The sequence below is a fragment of the Acomys russatus genome, chromosome 24 (genome assembly GCF_903995435.1).
Source record: "Acomys russatus chromosome 24, mAcoRus1.1, whole genome shotgun sequence".
Taxonomy (NCBI): Eukaryota; Metazoa; Chordata; class Mammalia; order Rodentia; family Muridae; genus Acomys; species Acomys russatus.
In genome coordinates this window covers 60026698-60040247 of record NC_067160.1, presented here as the reverse complement: position 1 = coordinate 60040247, position 13550 = coordinate 60026698, and the positions used below count along the sequence as shown (strand labels likewise).

General features: G+C 57.1%; 1 protein-coding gene across 2 annotated transcripts in view; it reads right to left on the bottom strand.

The window, feature by feature from the left end:
* Positions 1–12460, bottom strand: part of Rxra (retinoid X receptor alpha) — an 83830-nt gene extending 71370 nt beyond the window's left edge. Inside the window, exon 1 of one of the 2 annotated variants that reach the window (XM_051166866.1) lies at positions 12380–12460. Coding sequence is in view for 1 of the 2 variants with exons in the window: in XM_051166865.1 (XP_051022822.1) it covers positions 11472–11499 (28 nt within the window). In the remaining variant the exon portion in view is untranslated. Of the gene's footprint in view, positions 1–11471; positions 11607–12379 lie in introns of those variants that run through there. The other variant, XM_051166865.1, reaches the window with a different exon arrangement.
* Positions 12461–13550: the final 1090 nt, after the last annotated feature.

The window sequence follows — 13550 nt, the reverse complement described above, 5'->3', positions numbered from 1 at the left end:
TGGAAGGTGTCAGCCTAGGTCAGAGGAATCAAATGTGTCAGCTGGGCTGGGGTCTGACCCATAAGCCAGAAGCAGCCTTCGGGTCCTGCCGCCAGGTGGACAAGATTACATCTGGCACAAGAAGGTCCCGCTACTACAAAATCCTCCCTTACAAACCACAACATATCAGGTACGGAGAGTCAGATGAGCCAACTGGGCCAGATACCTGACTAGCTACACCCACAAGCACCTGCCCAGAAAGGCCTTGCAGATAACACTGGCCAGGCCAGCCAGGGAATGTGCCAGTGCCTGCAGCTTTGCCTCCCAGACCAGAGAGGCATCATGGATACCAGTGAGGCATGGAGCAGGCCAGCCCTCCTCACAGGGGTCATCAGATGCTGGAAAAGCATGCAGCTAAAGAGGGCATCCTGAGGCACCAAGCTCTCTGTAGGCTATATCATCGTGCACACGCCCCGTCCAGGGCAGTCAACCTTCTCGAGCAGTCCAAAACCCACAGGCAGTGCTGTCAGGGCCAAGTAGCCAGAACCACAGGGGTCCAGGCACCCCTCAGTTCCCCAAGACAAAGCCAGGACCACCTCCTCCCTTCTTACTTGTGCCAGACCTGGGGACCACCCTGCTAGTGGGGCTTAGCCTGTACTATACAGAGCCATCAAGACAGAGTCCATCCAAATCTGACTCCAGCAGCATCCTCTAGACAGCTGGAAGGGACCTACTCTCTCCTCAGCCCTGCCCTGGGCCTTCCCTACTTCTTGCTTAGTAACCAACTCCGCCTGCTACTACCTGCCTTGGCACCTGCCTCTTGTATAGGAGCAGAGCCTTCACCACATGCCACCTCCACAGGCTCTACCTCCTAAGAGATGCAAAGCATTCAGACCCCAGTGTCCTATGACCTACCTCTGGCCCTCTGTCCTCACTCACTTAGACCTGACCCCACACCCTGCTCTTCCTGGTCAATGCCTTAGACATGTCTGTGACCACACAGCTGGCCACTCACTGGCCTCTCCAAAGCTCCTCCTAAGCACATGGTCTCCTACCCTGCATTTCTCTACATCCTGCCAGAACCCCAAACTTTGCCAGGCAACCATGTGCCTGCACGACAGCTACAGGAAAGCCTTGTGTGTGCACCCCACGGAGGTCCTCCATGGCTGGGTACTAACAGCCCTGGCTCAGCTCCTTAACCCCTTATAAGATCATCACTCGGTAGGCCAAGCTACAAGAAACCAGCCCATCTGATTTCTCTTTGGGATTGAAGTTCTGAAACTGCACCCACTCAAGCTGTGGTCAGAAACACAAAACTGCTCGAGGTCAGAGCCAGGGGACACCGAGAAGTCTTAAAGCTCATCACCACAGGGGACAGCACACTGCCGTCAGATTCGGGAATGGCAACACCAAAGTCGTCTGCCCCAGAAGCCAGGGAAGACACCATGTTAATTCTGAGGTAGGGGTTCTGCAGAGGCATTAATTCATTCCGTAAACATACTACAGTGTTTATGGCACATAGCACTGGGAACTCTGCAGCAAACAGCCCAGGAGCCACCTTGCCTGAAAAACGTGGTGTGCAGAGCCAGCCCATGCAGAAAGACTCAGGTACTGGGCCCTCGGAAAAGGGCTGAGTCCAATTCTGTCATAAATTGTAAGGATCCTGAAGGGCAGCACAAGCGTGTGCTTCCTGCCTCTGCCAAAACCAGGTGTCCATCCTGCCTGCCTGCCACCAAGGAAACCAACTGAGGAAGAGAGTTACACACCCAGAATCAGAAAGGACATGCAGCGGACACTGAGAAGCAGCCCTGAAGAAGCTGCAGGGCCTGGAGACCCAGCCTTTCTAGGTCAGGTCCCCAAGGTCCTAACATCAAAGTGGTGGCAGGTGCCCTGAAATCATGGAGAGAGACAGAGAGACAGAGACAGAGAGGGGTGGGGGGAGAGCTCTGGCCCTGGTACCCAGTGACTAAGGTCCCCACCTCTCAACTCTCCTCAACCTTGATCCCAGGCAGAAAGTCCAAAGCAGGGAGGGTGGGGGCAGCTCTGCCACCTCCCCTGGACTCTGGTCTCAATCTGGTCCTCCAGCCAGCAAGGAGGGACAGGGCTAGTACTTCTTGTAGTCTCCTGGGCAGATGACACCAAAAATGCCCCTGGGAACAGAAATGGAAATGGACCAGAGATGTGGAGATTGACTGACTGGAGGGGAGCCTTATTGTTCAGAATGGGCCTGACAGGGAAACTTAGCCCAAAGCTAGCACCCTCCAGTGAGCAATGACCTACAGTGGGCCACCAGGGGAACAGCTCAGGGGGGCTTTGCAGCCACCACACCCACACCAAGCCTGGGCTCAGCCTCAGCTCCACACAGAGTTAATCATTCCCACATTAGCCAGCCACACACCCACTCATCCACACACACACTGACATGGTTCCCACGGCACACACCTGTGACCCAGCTAGCAGGAGGCAAGCCAGAGAAGTAGGCAGCTGGATCTTTCTGGAACCCTTCAGGGGAAGCCCTATGCTCATGCCGGCCTGGGCATCTCATCCCTAGACCCTCAGCTGGGGGTCCCCTGTCTCCCTGGGAAAGGTCTGATTTAAGTCCACAGCCTATCTAGAAAACCTGTGAACTGTGATTCAAAACCTAACTACAACACCTCCATGAAGCACTCCAATTCCCCAGGCACCTTAAAGGTGACGCCACTAAAGATGAATTTGCCTGTGGTGGCCCCCGTAGCCCTAGACCAAGACGCAGCACTCACTCACCACACAGAGCAGTCTAGTACCAGTAAGTATTACAAAGAAGCCAAGTGGGAGAAAAGGGGGTGAGAGGTAGCTGGTGGGTCAGGAGCCACTACAGAGCCACCTGACCCCAGATGTAGGTCATACTGGGGTAAACTTGGAACAATGGAAAGGCATGAAAAGCTCTAGGTAGGGGAGGTCAGAATCCAGGAGAGAAAGCTGGTCCAAATTTAGACTGACAAGGAGTTGACTCACTCATCTGCAGGCCTCACGCCCCTGCCCTTCCTCCACCCTTTCTTAGGAATCACAGTATTTGCAACGCATGTTCTTTACCCTCTAATGTCTTCTCTGATGTTTCCAGTTCAAATCCAGAGCCATGCCTTTAATCCCAGCACTCGGGAGGCAGAGGCAGATGAATCGCTGTGAGTTCGAGGCCAGCCTGGTCTACAAAGCGAGTCTAGGACAGCCAAGGCTACATAGAGAGACCCTGTGTCGAAAAACCAAAACAAACAAACAAACAAACAAACAAATCCAGAGCCATGCCCTGTCCCACCACCAATCGCTGGCTAAGAACCCATGGCTTCCTGGGGTCTCAGCGATACCCCAATCTGATTCTTGGCTCCCTCAGCTAGTCATTCCTGAAGAGATGGTCCCCAGCTGTGCCATATGACTTAATGGCCACCAACCTAGAAGAACAAAGCAAAGGAACCAGGAGGGAAAGGCAGAGGCCTCAGGGTCCAGGAGAGAGAGCGCACGACCACGTTCTCATGCATGAGCGGCTTAGGGACACAGACGGCTGTACAGAGAGGACCTGGACAGGGCAGAACCAGAGGCTCAAGAGGACTTCCCCCTCAAAACAAACAAACAAACAAAAACAAGAGCAGTTGCAACATCTCTAAAAGACCATTCTGTACAGCTAAGTGAAAAGGGGGCATGCAACAGACCCCAGAAGTCTGAAGGGAGGACTCTCTACCCAGGGCCCTAAAAGAGGCCTTCAGTACAGAGCCCCACCTCTTTGTCTTACCTCACGGCCCACCCATGATGACATGGAGCTGAAGGAATGGCTTATGCTGTCGATGGCACACGCTGCGTGGTACCCAACGCTGTCTGGGGAGCACCTGTCTGGTGAAGCATCTGGACGCCAGACCTTAGCTTTCCAAAGAATGAGGTTATGTGGCCCTGCCAGCCCCTTTCCAGAGCACTGGGCATCTTCCAAGCACAAGCAAAGCCAGAGGTCAATTCCACCAGCTCAAGTTAGGCAACACATGTTTGGCCCTCCCCTACAGGAACTCTCAGAAAGAAATACAGGATCGAAGCCGGCCACTCGGGAGCCACACGACCTAAGCATGCACTCCACCTGGCAGCCCTGGAATCCCTACAGCCCCTGTAGGGAAGCTGACTGACAACAGGCAGAGACGCACTGAAACCCAGACAGCCTGATGCCACCCTAAGCACAGAGGGCAGTGGGTAGCCTGTGTGGGACGCTAGCTAGCCAACAGACAATGGGGAGGGGTGGCCATCAAGCTCCTGAGGGCTGCCTAGGGCTCCACTTCAGAGGGCCTGGACAAACCAGGCAGCGGCACGTTCTGAGGCTGCAAGCAGCCACTCCAGCCACCTGGACTGTCACCGCCTGACCTCTGCCCCGGGCCAGCATGGACACTTAAGCTAAATTGGTCAATTATGGGATACTTAGATCCCTCACGGGGCTTCCCAGCCTCCCTGCACTCTGGGCTGAAGCACCAGGAAGCCGGTTGAATCAGTAACCTCATTACAGCCCGCGCACACCCAGTGGCTTTGAACTCCGCAGGGCCTATCCACAGGCACTGCAGGATTTACACACGCACACACGCAAGCATGCACGCACGCGCACACACATGCACGCACACGCACAAACGCACACACACACACACACGCACACGCACACATGCACACACGCCAGACCGACAGACAGGAGGGGGAGAGAAAGAGCCTAGCCTAGACCCAGCCCAGCATGCTCCCCTTCCTTTTCGCTCAGGATGCTACACCCTCTGCTGACAGTCATCAGCACTAGCCCTGGGCTCCAAGATGCTGTCTGAAAAACTTGGGTCTGACCAATGGGCCAGCAGAGGTCCAGGGAGGCTAGAGCAGGATCTGGTCTCCATGGGAGATAAGACATTGGGCTTCTAGTTTCTTTGAGTCTGTAGCCCATCTGACAGAACTTGGCTCTGGAACCAGGCTGGTCACCATGAAGGACAAACTTGAGTCTGGGCAAGGAAGAGCCCTAGCTACACACATGTAGACAGAGTCTCAGTGCTGACCTCTTCCCCATGAGGCCCCAGTGTCCCAGTGCCAAGTCCAGAAGCTTTTTCTTCTCCATGGTCCTCAGGGCCCCCACAGAGCAGGCTCTCCCAAAGCCAACGTGGTCCCTAGCACCATCAGATACACTGCGCCTGCCTGTCCTCCCAGACCAGGGCATAAATTTATGACCAATGACCTGCTCCGTCACCTTTCTGGGAGACCCTGACACTACAAGCCCCAGGTCTTATGATACATCAGCCAATGTGTTAAGGGACTGCCCCCAAGGACAGGCCAAAGGTGTAAGTGCAAGAAGAGGGTAAACTACAAGGAGCAGGCAAGAAGCGGAGTCCTCTCCTCGATCCTCAAAAGCAAGGCCACGAGCCAGAAAATGAGGAGACTCTACAGGCCAATCCAGAGGTCAGCCTAAGCCTCCAGGAAGTCTGTAGGAGCCCCTTCCTCAGCCTGGATATTGTGAGGAGGGGCCCATCAGAAGCTCTACAGCCAGACAGGAGACACGTCCTCCTTACCCCCCCCCCCCCCCACTGACTCCAACCCACCACTGCATACACAGGGGGCCTAGGCCAGCTCCACCTATCACCGTGACTCTTGCAAGCACCCAGGCCTGCCTTTCGGCCTCTGGTCAGGCTATCCTTGTCATGCACCCCCTCCTCTGCCAGCATGGGCTGTGCCCAGCAGGTACACCCTAACTGCATGGAATGGAGGCCTCCTTAGGAAGAACTCAACACAATGCTGCTAGATTCCTAAAGCCCAGGCCACAGTGCACATGTGTGCATGCATACTTGCATGAATGCATATTCTAGACAAGGGCTCCAGACAAAAGCAAGTCCATGCCCTGCCCTGGGGACTAAGTGGGGGCTGCACTCTTCTGATCACCACCACCCCCCCATGGATCTGGCAGAGTGAGACAGAGTAGCCAAGCCACTGGGTCTTCAGCTAAAAGGTACCACTTGCTGTCTCCCACCTCCAACCTTCAGTAGCCCAGTGGAGCTTGGTAACTTCTCCCAGCATCCCAAGATGCTCTCAGCTTGGCAATCAAGGAGTCTCCATTCTCCAATGAGTCTTGAGGAAAGAGGAGAAGCCTCCCAGGGTCAAAGGTCCAGAGCCATCACCATGAGACCTCAGATCTGCCTGCCAAAAGGCAAAACATTGAGCCAAGCGCAGTAGCACATACCTTTAATCACAGCATTTGAGAGGCAGAGGCAAGTGGATCTCTGTGAGTTCGAGGCTAGGACAGCAAGGGCTGTTATACAGAGAAACCCTGTCCCAAAAGAGCCAAGAACAAACAAACAAACAAAAGACAAAACAGCTACTCAGCCTAGGGATGGAAGCAGAGCTCCTAGGGAGCCAGACTGGGCTTGGACCCCGTTCTTGTAGGCAGCTTCTTGAGGTGCTGACGGCACAGGACCTGTGTGAGTTCAAGAACAAGTTTTGGCCCAGCTGAAGATCAGGGCTGGGCCTGTCTGGGAAATCAATTTACAGAGCAGAGAACCACACAGAGCCATTACACTGAAGTGCCAAGGCAAACAGACCCTACCACGGGGTTTCCCATCACTAAGGCTGCCCCTGGGTCATCCATGAGGTCCTGAATTAAGTGCCAGGACACAGCAGGCACCCAATGGATACGTGTTAGCACCCTCTCCAGGTGGGCAGGTCCTGAACAGGTCAGGAGAGATTTTAAAAACATGAGGTTGTGAGAAGCGGCCAGACCCACAGATCCAGGTGAAGTTTAGGAGGCCCTGGGAGGCCCACAGCACTGGGCCTGCAGCCTCATGGTGGGGTGGAAGGCAGCACCAGGTAAGTGGGGGGGGGGGGTGCGTGTGTCTGTGCACACCCAGGCCGCTCCCCACACCTCCTGGGCCAATTTTATTTAGCTGCTTTCTGCTCCGTTTCACGCTCATTCATCTGCTGAGCTAGACAATTGCTTTGTAACTCTAGGGTGCAATTTCCCTGTCTGTGAGGCGCTGGGGCACGACTGCTCAGAACATCTCGCACCAGGCTCGGGTGGGTGTGCTCACGCGCAGTCCTTCACTCCACCAGGCTCGTTGAGCCTTAGGGAGAGTCACGCAGCAGCTGGGGTCTGTCTAGGGAAACCTTGGCAGCGGACACCCAGCCAAGGGTTGCAGCTGTGTTGCCTAGATGCCCACTTTTCACCTCTGCTCCCACACCCAGTGGCACTGGGGATTCTCAGGATAGTATGGGCTCAACACTGGTAACCGGGCCCTATCTTGACTCCAGGCAAAGAGGCCCAGAGACATCCTGGAGATACAGGCCTCGCCTTGGGAAAGAGGGAATCACGCCCCACAAAAAGAGCTCTGTAAACACCCAACCAGTCTAGGACAAAACAGGCTACATGTCCATCAGCCTTTAAAAACAAGGAATGTGTCCATTTTACAGATGCAGGTGGCTAGTATCAACTGTCCAGCTGCATCTGTCCATGAGGGACCTCTGCGGCTGTGAGAGAGAGCAAGGCCATGGAGAAGAGTCAGAATGGGAAGAAAGAACAAGAACATGCCTTAAGCCCATGGGCATGCAGACAGTCCAATGACCCCAACCCTTCCCCAGCACTGAAACCAGCCTGTTTTGAAAAGCTTAGCAGATAAGGTGCTTGCTACCATGGACTGAGTTCGATCGCTGAAACCTACATGATGGTGAAAGCAGAGGAGCAACTGCCAAAAGTTGTCCTCTGACCTCCATACAAATGCTGTGGCACATGTGCCTGTATGTACACACACACACCACATGTGCGCATACATATGCACAGAAGCAAATGTAATTTTTAAATTTCTTTTAAAAACATCATTGAGACAAAGGTTTGGAAGGTGAGACCCAAACGGACACACTCTTGGAGACACACTCTTGGCCACAATCCAGATACCTACAGTCTTGAGAGCCGGGACACCAGCCCTCATCCAGGGCCTGGCTAATGGCCAGTCCCCATGAAAATCCAGTAGCCAATCTGATACCTCTAGGCCCTGCCAGGCTCATAAGCTTTAGGTCTAAGGAGCAGGGACGGAAGGCAGGTCTTGGCTTGTCCTGGCCCTAGGGCACCCACAAGGTTTTAGGCCTACGTCTTCAGCTAGCTGAGCCAGGACCACCAGCCCAATTCTCTGCAGAGCCAGGCCTCACTCACCATGGAGACCCTGGCACAAACATGCTCCCACATGCTCCAACATAGCAAGACCCCATACTACTAGACCTCACTGACTAGTGGGCCCAAGACTCTCTCAAACCACCTTCTATGCAGCTTGATTTTGTCCACACATGTGGACAATAGAGCCTCTCTGATATGCAGAGCAAGCCCTTGGGTGGAGAGACACAGGCCTGAGCTCCCCTACGGTGACCACAGAATGACAATCCCTCTGGACCTCATCCTTTATAGAGGAAGGTGTGAGAATGGGGTGGGGGTCCCCACTCCTACAGTCAGCTTGCAGGGCAGGGGCACTATGGATGGTACTGGCCACTAGCAGGCCACTAGAGGGGCCTCCCTGAGGAAGTGTACCTAGCCCCAACCCTGAAGGACATGCCCAGCTGGAAGAGCCGCCTGGGCCTTGGCAGACCTGGGAGCCAGCCCACGGCAGCTGCCCCATGTGATCAAGCTGCAGGCTCAACTCTGCACCCCACACACCCCAGTGTGTCTGAGCAGTGCAGACCTGAGCTGTGTGCAAAGCTTCTCATACTTGCTGAGTCCTTCCTGTGGGCTTAGCTTTCTGAGCCCACATCTGAGACAAATGCTGGTGCCCAGCACAATAGTCAGTGCCAGCCCAAAGAACACAAGCAGGTAAGGCCACCACCACAGCCAGACCACCATGAGGGGGGTTACTTTTCTCACCCTAACACTTCCTCAGTCGATAACAGAGTCCCCTCCAGGGTTTCCTAAAAACAAATGCCCAAATCAGTAGGCAGCCCAGGGGCCTAACCATGAACTGCCTCGTCAGGCCCAAGCTGGACTCCAAGCCCAGCCTCCTGAGAGTCATGTGACCCTGTTATTTCGGGACGCCCGGAATGTGCTCTATTTTGGGTCACAAGGGCTCTGATGTTACTGAAAAGCCCCCTCACACAGGCCTCAAGCTCACCAGGTCCCCAAGTACCACACAAGAGGATTGGTTGGAAGCCTAGAGCCCTGCTTCTAGAAACCTGTTACCCTCACAAACAAATGGGCCACTAACAGCTGAGAGGGTCAAGGCAGACTTGAGACCTTTGGACTCTGCAGGCTCAGCCTTCCCATCATCCAGGCTGAAGGCAGCCCTTACCCCAATCCCCGGGCCAACCAGCATAAAGGAAGGCCAGCCCTGGGCAGCAAGGCCAGGAAACAGGGGTTGCCTGGGGCAAATTCCCCAACCTCCCTTCCTTCCCAGATCTGTCCCATACTGATCAAGGCTTGGAGGCTACCTGGACCACCAAAACCTACACAGTGCATGCTGGGAAGAGCCCTCGATCCCACACCCCAAAAGTGGCAGGGTAGTGAAGAAAATATGGCCAAACTTTCCTAGCTACTTCAAGTCAGACCCAAGCAGGCAGTGGGGACCCTGGATGAGCTAGAGCCTCTGACACTCAGCCCCCAAGAGGGATTAGGCAGTGTTGACAAAAAGGCTTAGGCAAGTAGCAGCTTAAATGGACCTTCAACTGCACTGGACTTCAGAGCTGGTCACAAGCTTAGTAAAAAATAAAGTGTAATCAGAGCCCAGGACTCACCACCCAGCCCTAGGGCATGGGCTGCCTGGGAGGCTGCAAGTTGGTCCCGGAGCTATCATCACTCTGTGAACCCAAGACTCTAGGTCTCCTGGGGGTGGGGGGAGGTGGGGGGACTGCAGCTCTAAGACACAACTCCTCCTCATGTAGACTCAGGCCCAGCCACTGCAACCTCATGGCCAGTTCTGTCTGTGTCAACTTCTAGAAGGGGCTCTGTCTCTCCTGGGGTGTTGTTCCCATCTCAAGACCTAGCCAAAGTATTGCCAGGCCTTAGCCATGTTCCAGGCCTGAGACTGAGGAAAGCATTCCTGTCCTGAAGGGCCGAACTCTGTGTGCACATGTAGGCTTGGGTGGAGGAGAAAGGTGTCTTCACCAACACCACACCAGGCCCCAGAGCAACAAGCCACAGTAACAAAGCCTTCTTGTCGGCCGGCCGACTTCAGCAGGGGGTTCTAATGCCAAATCCGCCTCTAAGTGTGAGCCTCTCCCAGCCACTTTCTTAACTGCAACACCGACAGGAGTTTACAGCCTGGGAGTGAGACCTCCAAGCTCAGGTGACCGCCCCCCATGGTCTATCACTACTCACAAGGTTGTTGGATCTGAAGCTTTGACAAACTTGGAACACTTTACCGCAGTCACTTTGCAGCAGACCTGGGGCTAAGGGGGGCAAAGGGGGGATGCCACCTCCCCAAATCACCAAAGGTCCCAGCAACGAAGCTGGGTTCTAATCACTCCTCAGTGGACCCAAATGGCACCCCAACCCTCACGGGGTGGGCAGGCCGGCAATGGTCATCGCTGAGCTCCGTCCATAATCAGCTGTCCTGATTTCCATTCAGCACAAATTCTTCACCACCAGCCTGACAGCCTGGCTGCTGTCCTCACCACCAAATTAATATCCTTCCCGGAGCTCATTTATAAAGTCTCCCTACACAGCTTCCCTCTGGCTCCGAAAACCCCAGAGAGAGCGAGCAATGGGGGGGGGGGGTCTCCAACCCTGCTTGGTTCTACTGGAGTTGGCAGGCTGTCTGGGTCTGAGAGCTGCTGGCGGGAGGGTTGCAGGACGAGAAAACTGGACTCCTCTGCTTATGGGTTATCCTCCCCCTAAATACCAATAAGAACAACCAGGGGTGCCAGAGCATGGGGCCCCAGTTCTGGATTTAATGATTCTAATCAGGGGCCCCTAAGTGACCGTGCCCACCTAGGTTTGGTCGGCTGTCGGGGAACGGCAAGATCGCAGACTCCGTCCTGGGCGAACAGACACCCAGGGGCCAGCGGCCTTCTCCAAACGGCAGCCCGACGAGCCGGGAAGAGCAGTGGCCTCCCGGAGCCCAGCGCGTCGTCCCCATCCCAGTGCCAGGGAGGCCCGGAGCTCTCCAGCGAGCGCAGAAGTTGCTCCTCCGGCGTGGCCGGGTTCCTGGGCGGCTAGGGCTGGGCGCCCCGGAGGTCCGAGGACGCGCGAGGCGCACCGTGAGGGACCCTCTCTACGTCCCGAACGAACCTGCCGCTCGCGCCAGCCCGGCCGCCCACTCCGGCTCCCCAGCAAGTCAGAGGCCCGGCACCCTCGCCCTCTCCCGCCGCGCGCCGGGGCCCGGGAAAAGTTGCCCCGTGCCCACTCGCCTCCACGACCCCTGCGCGCTAACTCTCGGTACCACCACCGCGCGGGGCCCAGCGGGCCCGGCCGGACCCCCCGCGCGCGCTGCGCACGCGCCCCCGCCCCGCCGGCCCCGGCCCCCTCCCTCGCCCGCGCCGCCGCGGCCGGCACTCACCGAGCGGCAGGAAATGTTTGGTGTCCATGTCTGCGACTAACTCATGCCCGGCCGGCGGCGGAGCAGCAGGGCGACAGCGCAGCGGCCCCCGGCGCGGCCGGCCCGGGCCCGGGCGGCGGGGAGCCGGCGGCGGCAGCGGCGGCGGCGGCGCGCGGAGGCCGCGGCGCGGCGAGTTGTTGCAAAAGTCGCCCAACAATGTAAACTACTTGTGCCTGCGCGCGCCCCGCGCGCGCCTCCGCCGCGCGCCCGCGACCCGCTCCGGCCCGGCCTGCAGCGGGGGGAGCGGCGGGGGGCCCGCGACGGGCGCGGACTCGGCGCAGCGCCGCCGCCGCCACTCGCCCCGCCCGCAACCGGTGCGCGCCCCGCCCGCCGCTGCCGCCGCCGCCGCCGCCGCCGCCCGCGCTGTCCGCCAGGCCCCGAGTTGTGAGCGCCCTGCAAACTTGCAAGTTTGCGTCTGCTAGGGGTTCCCAGGAGCCGTAGGGCGGCGGCGTGGGAGGAGGGCGGGGCGGCGGGCTGAAGCAGCCTTCCCTCCCCGGCTGCCCAAAAACCCCGCGGCCCGCGGTGGAAGAGGAGGAGGAGGAGAGCCGGGCCGGGAGGAGAGCTCAGCGGCCGGCCCATTGTCTGCGCGGACACACAAAGAGGCCGGCGGTGGCCGCGCGAGGACCCTAGTTCGGCAGGGCTCCCTGTAGGAGAGCCAAGGCCCTGCGCACCCCGGTGGATACATAGGGAAACTGAGGCCCGGGAGGGGTGGTGAGCTAGAGTCAGGCAGCTGGGTAGGGGGATGCTGTCCTTCGGACGCCCCAGTCCCCAACCCCCTAACACGCGGGAGGCCCGAAGAGGACCACGGTGTCTGACCGCAGGGCAGACTGGCTTGGGGGCGAGGGAGGGGTGCTGTTCCGGGTACCCACGTTAACCCGACGGCTGCCGCCCTCCTCCGAGGCGCAGGGCTGGAAAGGCGCTGCTGCCCACTTCGGACATCGCCCGTGGCCCCAGGCTATTTTTATACCTTGGGCAGCTCCCTGCCCTGACTTTTAAATTCATGATTTGTTTGTTTAAAAACGAAAGGAAACACTCCTACCCAGGGAGAGCCTGGGCCTCCTCCGCAACCCGCCTGCTGTCTTGTGCAGCTGGAATTCGGATTTGGGTGTGAGCTACCTGAGCGGAGCCAAGCCAGCCTTCCTAAGAGCACTGTGCCCCTGCGCCAAGCCAGGCAACCGGCAGTCCCCGCCTCCCTCCACTCCCAGCTGGTGCCTGCCAGACCAACATCCAGCGTGGAGGCCCTGGCAGAGGGGCTTACCAAAGTCCAGAGGCTGCACAGAATGGGTGCTACCCAAAGAGCACTTCCCCTCAACACAAAAAGGCCGCACTCGTGGACTGCGCTTTCTCTCCTCTGTAAAGAGGGACCCCCTTAACGATGCTTCTTAGCAGCATTCCCAGGACCACAGACCTGTTCCAGAGGAAGGCCATCCCTGGTCCTCCTGTGGAATCTGGGAAACCTGCCCATACAGGGCAGGAGGGAAAAAGAAGAAAGTGAGGGTGCTAAACGGTCTGTGTTGTGCTACAAACTAGGCCCCTTTCCCAGGCCTGCCTCATCACCTGGGCGGTTCCCTTAGTGTGGCACACAACTTGTGGTAGCGCCTGCATAAGACAGCACAGCTCCATTGGGCCCACTTGACCAGGGGGAAAAGCCTCAGGCTCTTTCCTTGACAGGGCTATTTTGAGAATTCTCTGGTAGGAATGAGTTGGGAGAACTAATTCCCTGTGTCGAGAGCGAGCCTTACCTTAAGGAGGTGGTATCACATCAGAGCTAAGACCTCCTGGGCTACCCTCCACAGGGTAGAGGTGGCCATGGCCAGTGGGATCTGGGCTGCAGACAGCCTGCCCACCCTGAGTCTCAGAACAGAGAGGATGAGGAAGGGTGTGTGCGGGTGCATAGAGAAACTAACGGAATCCCATCTCCAATATTGTGAGCCATTCGTTCTATCAACGAACACCGGCAGAACCCATCCCGAAGACCTGTGATCCTGGGTTCTCAGGGAAGGCATGGGCAAGATGGGCAAGACAGGGCCAGACCCCAGC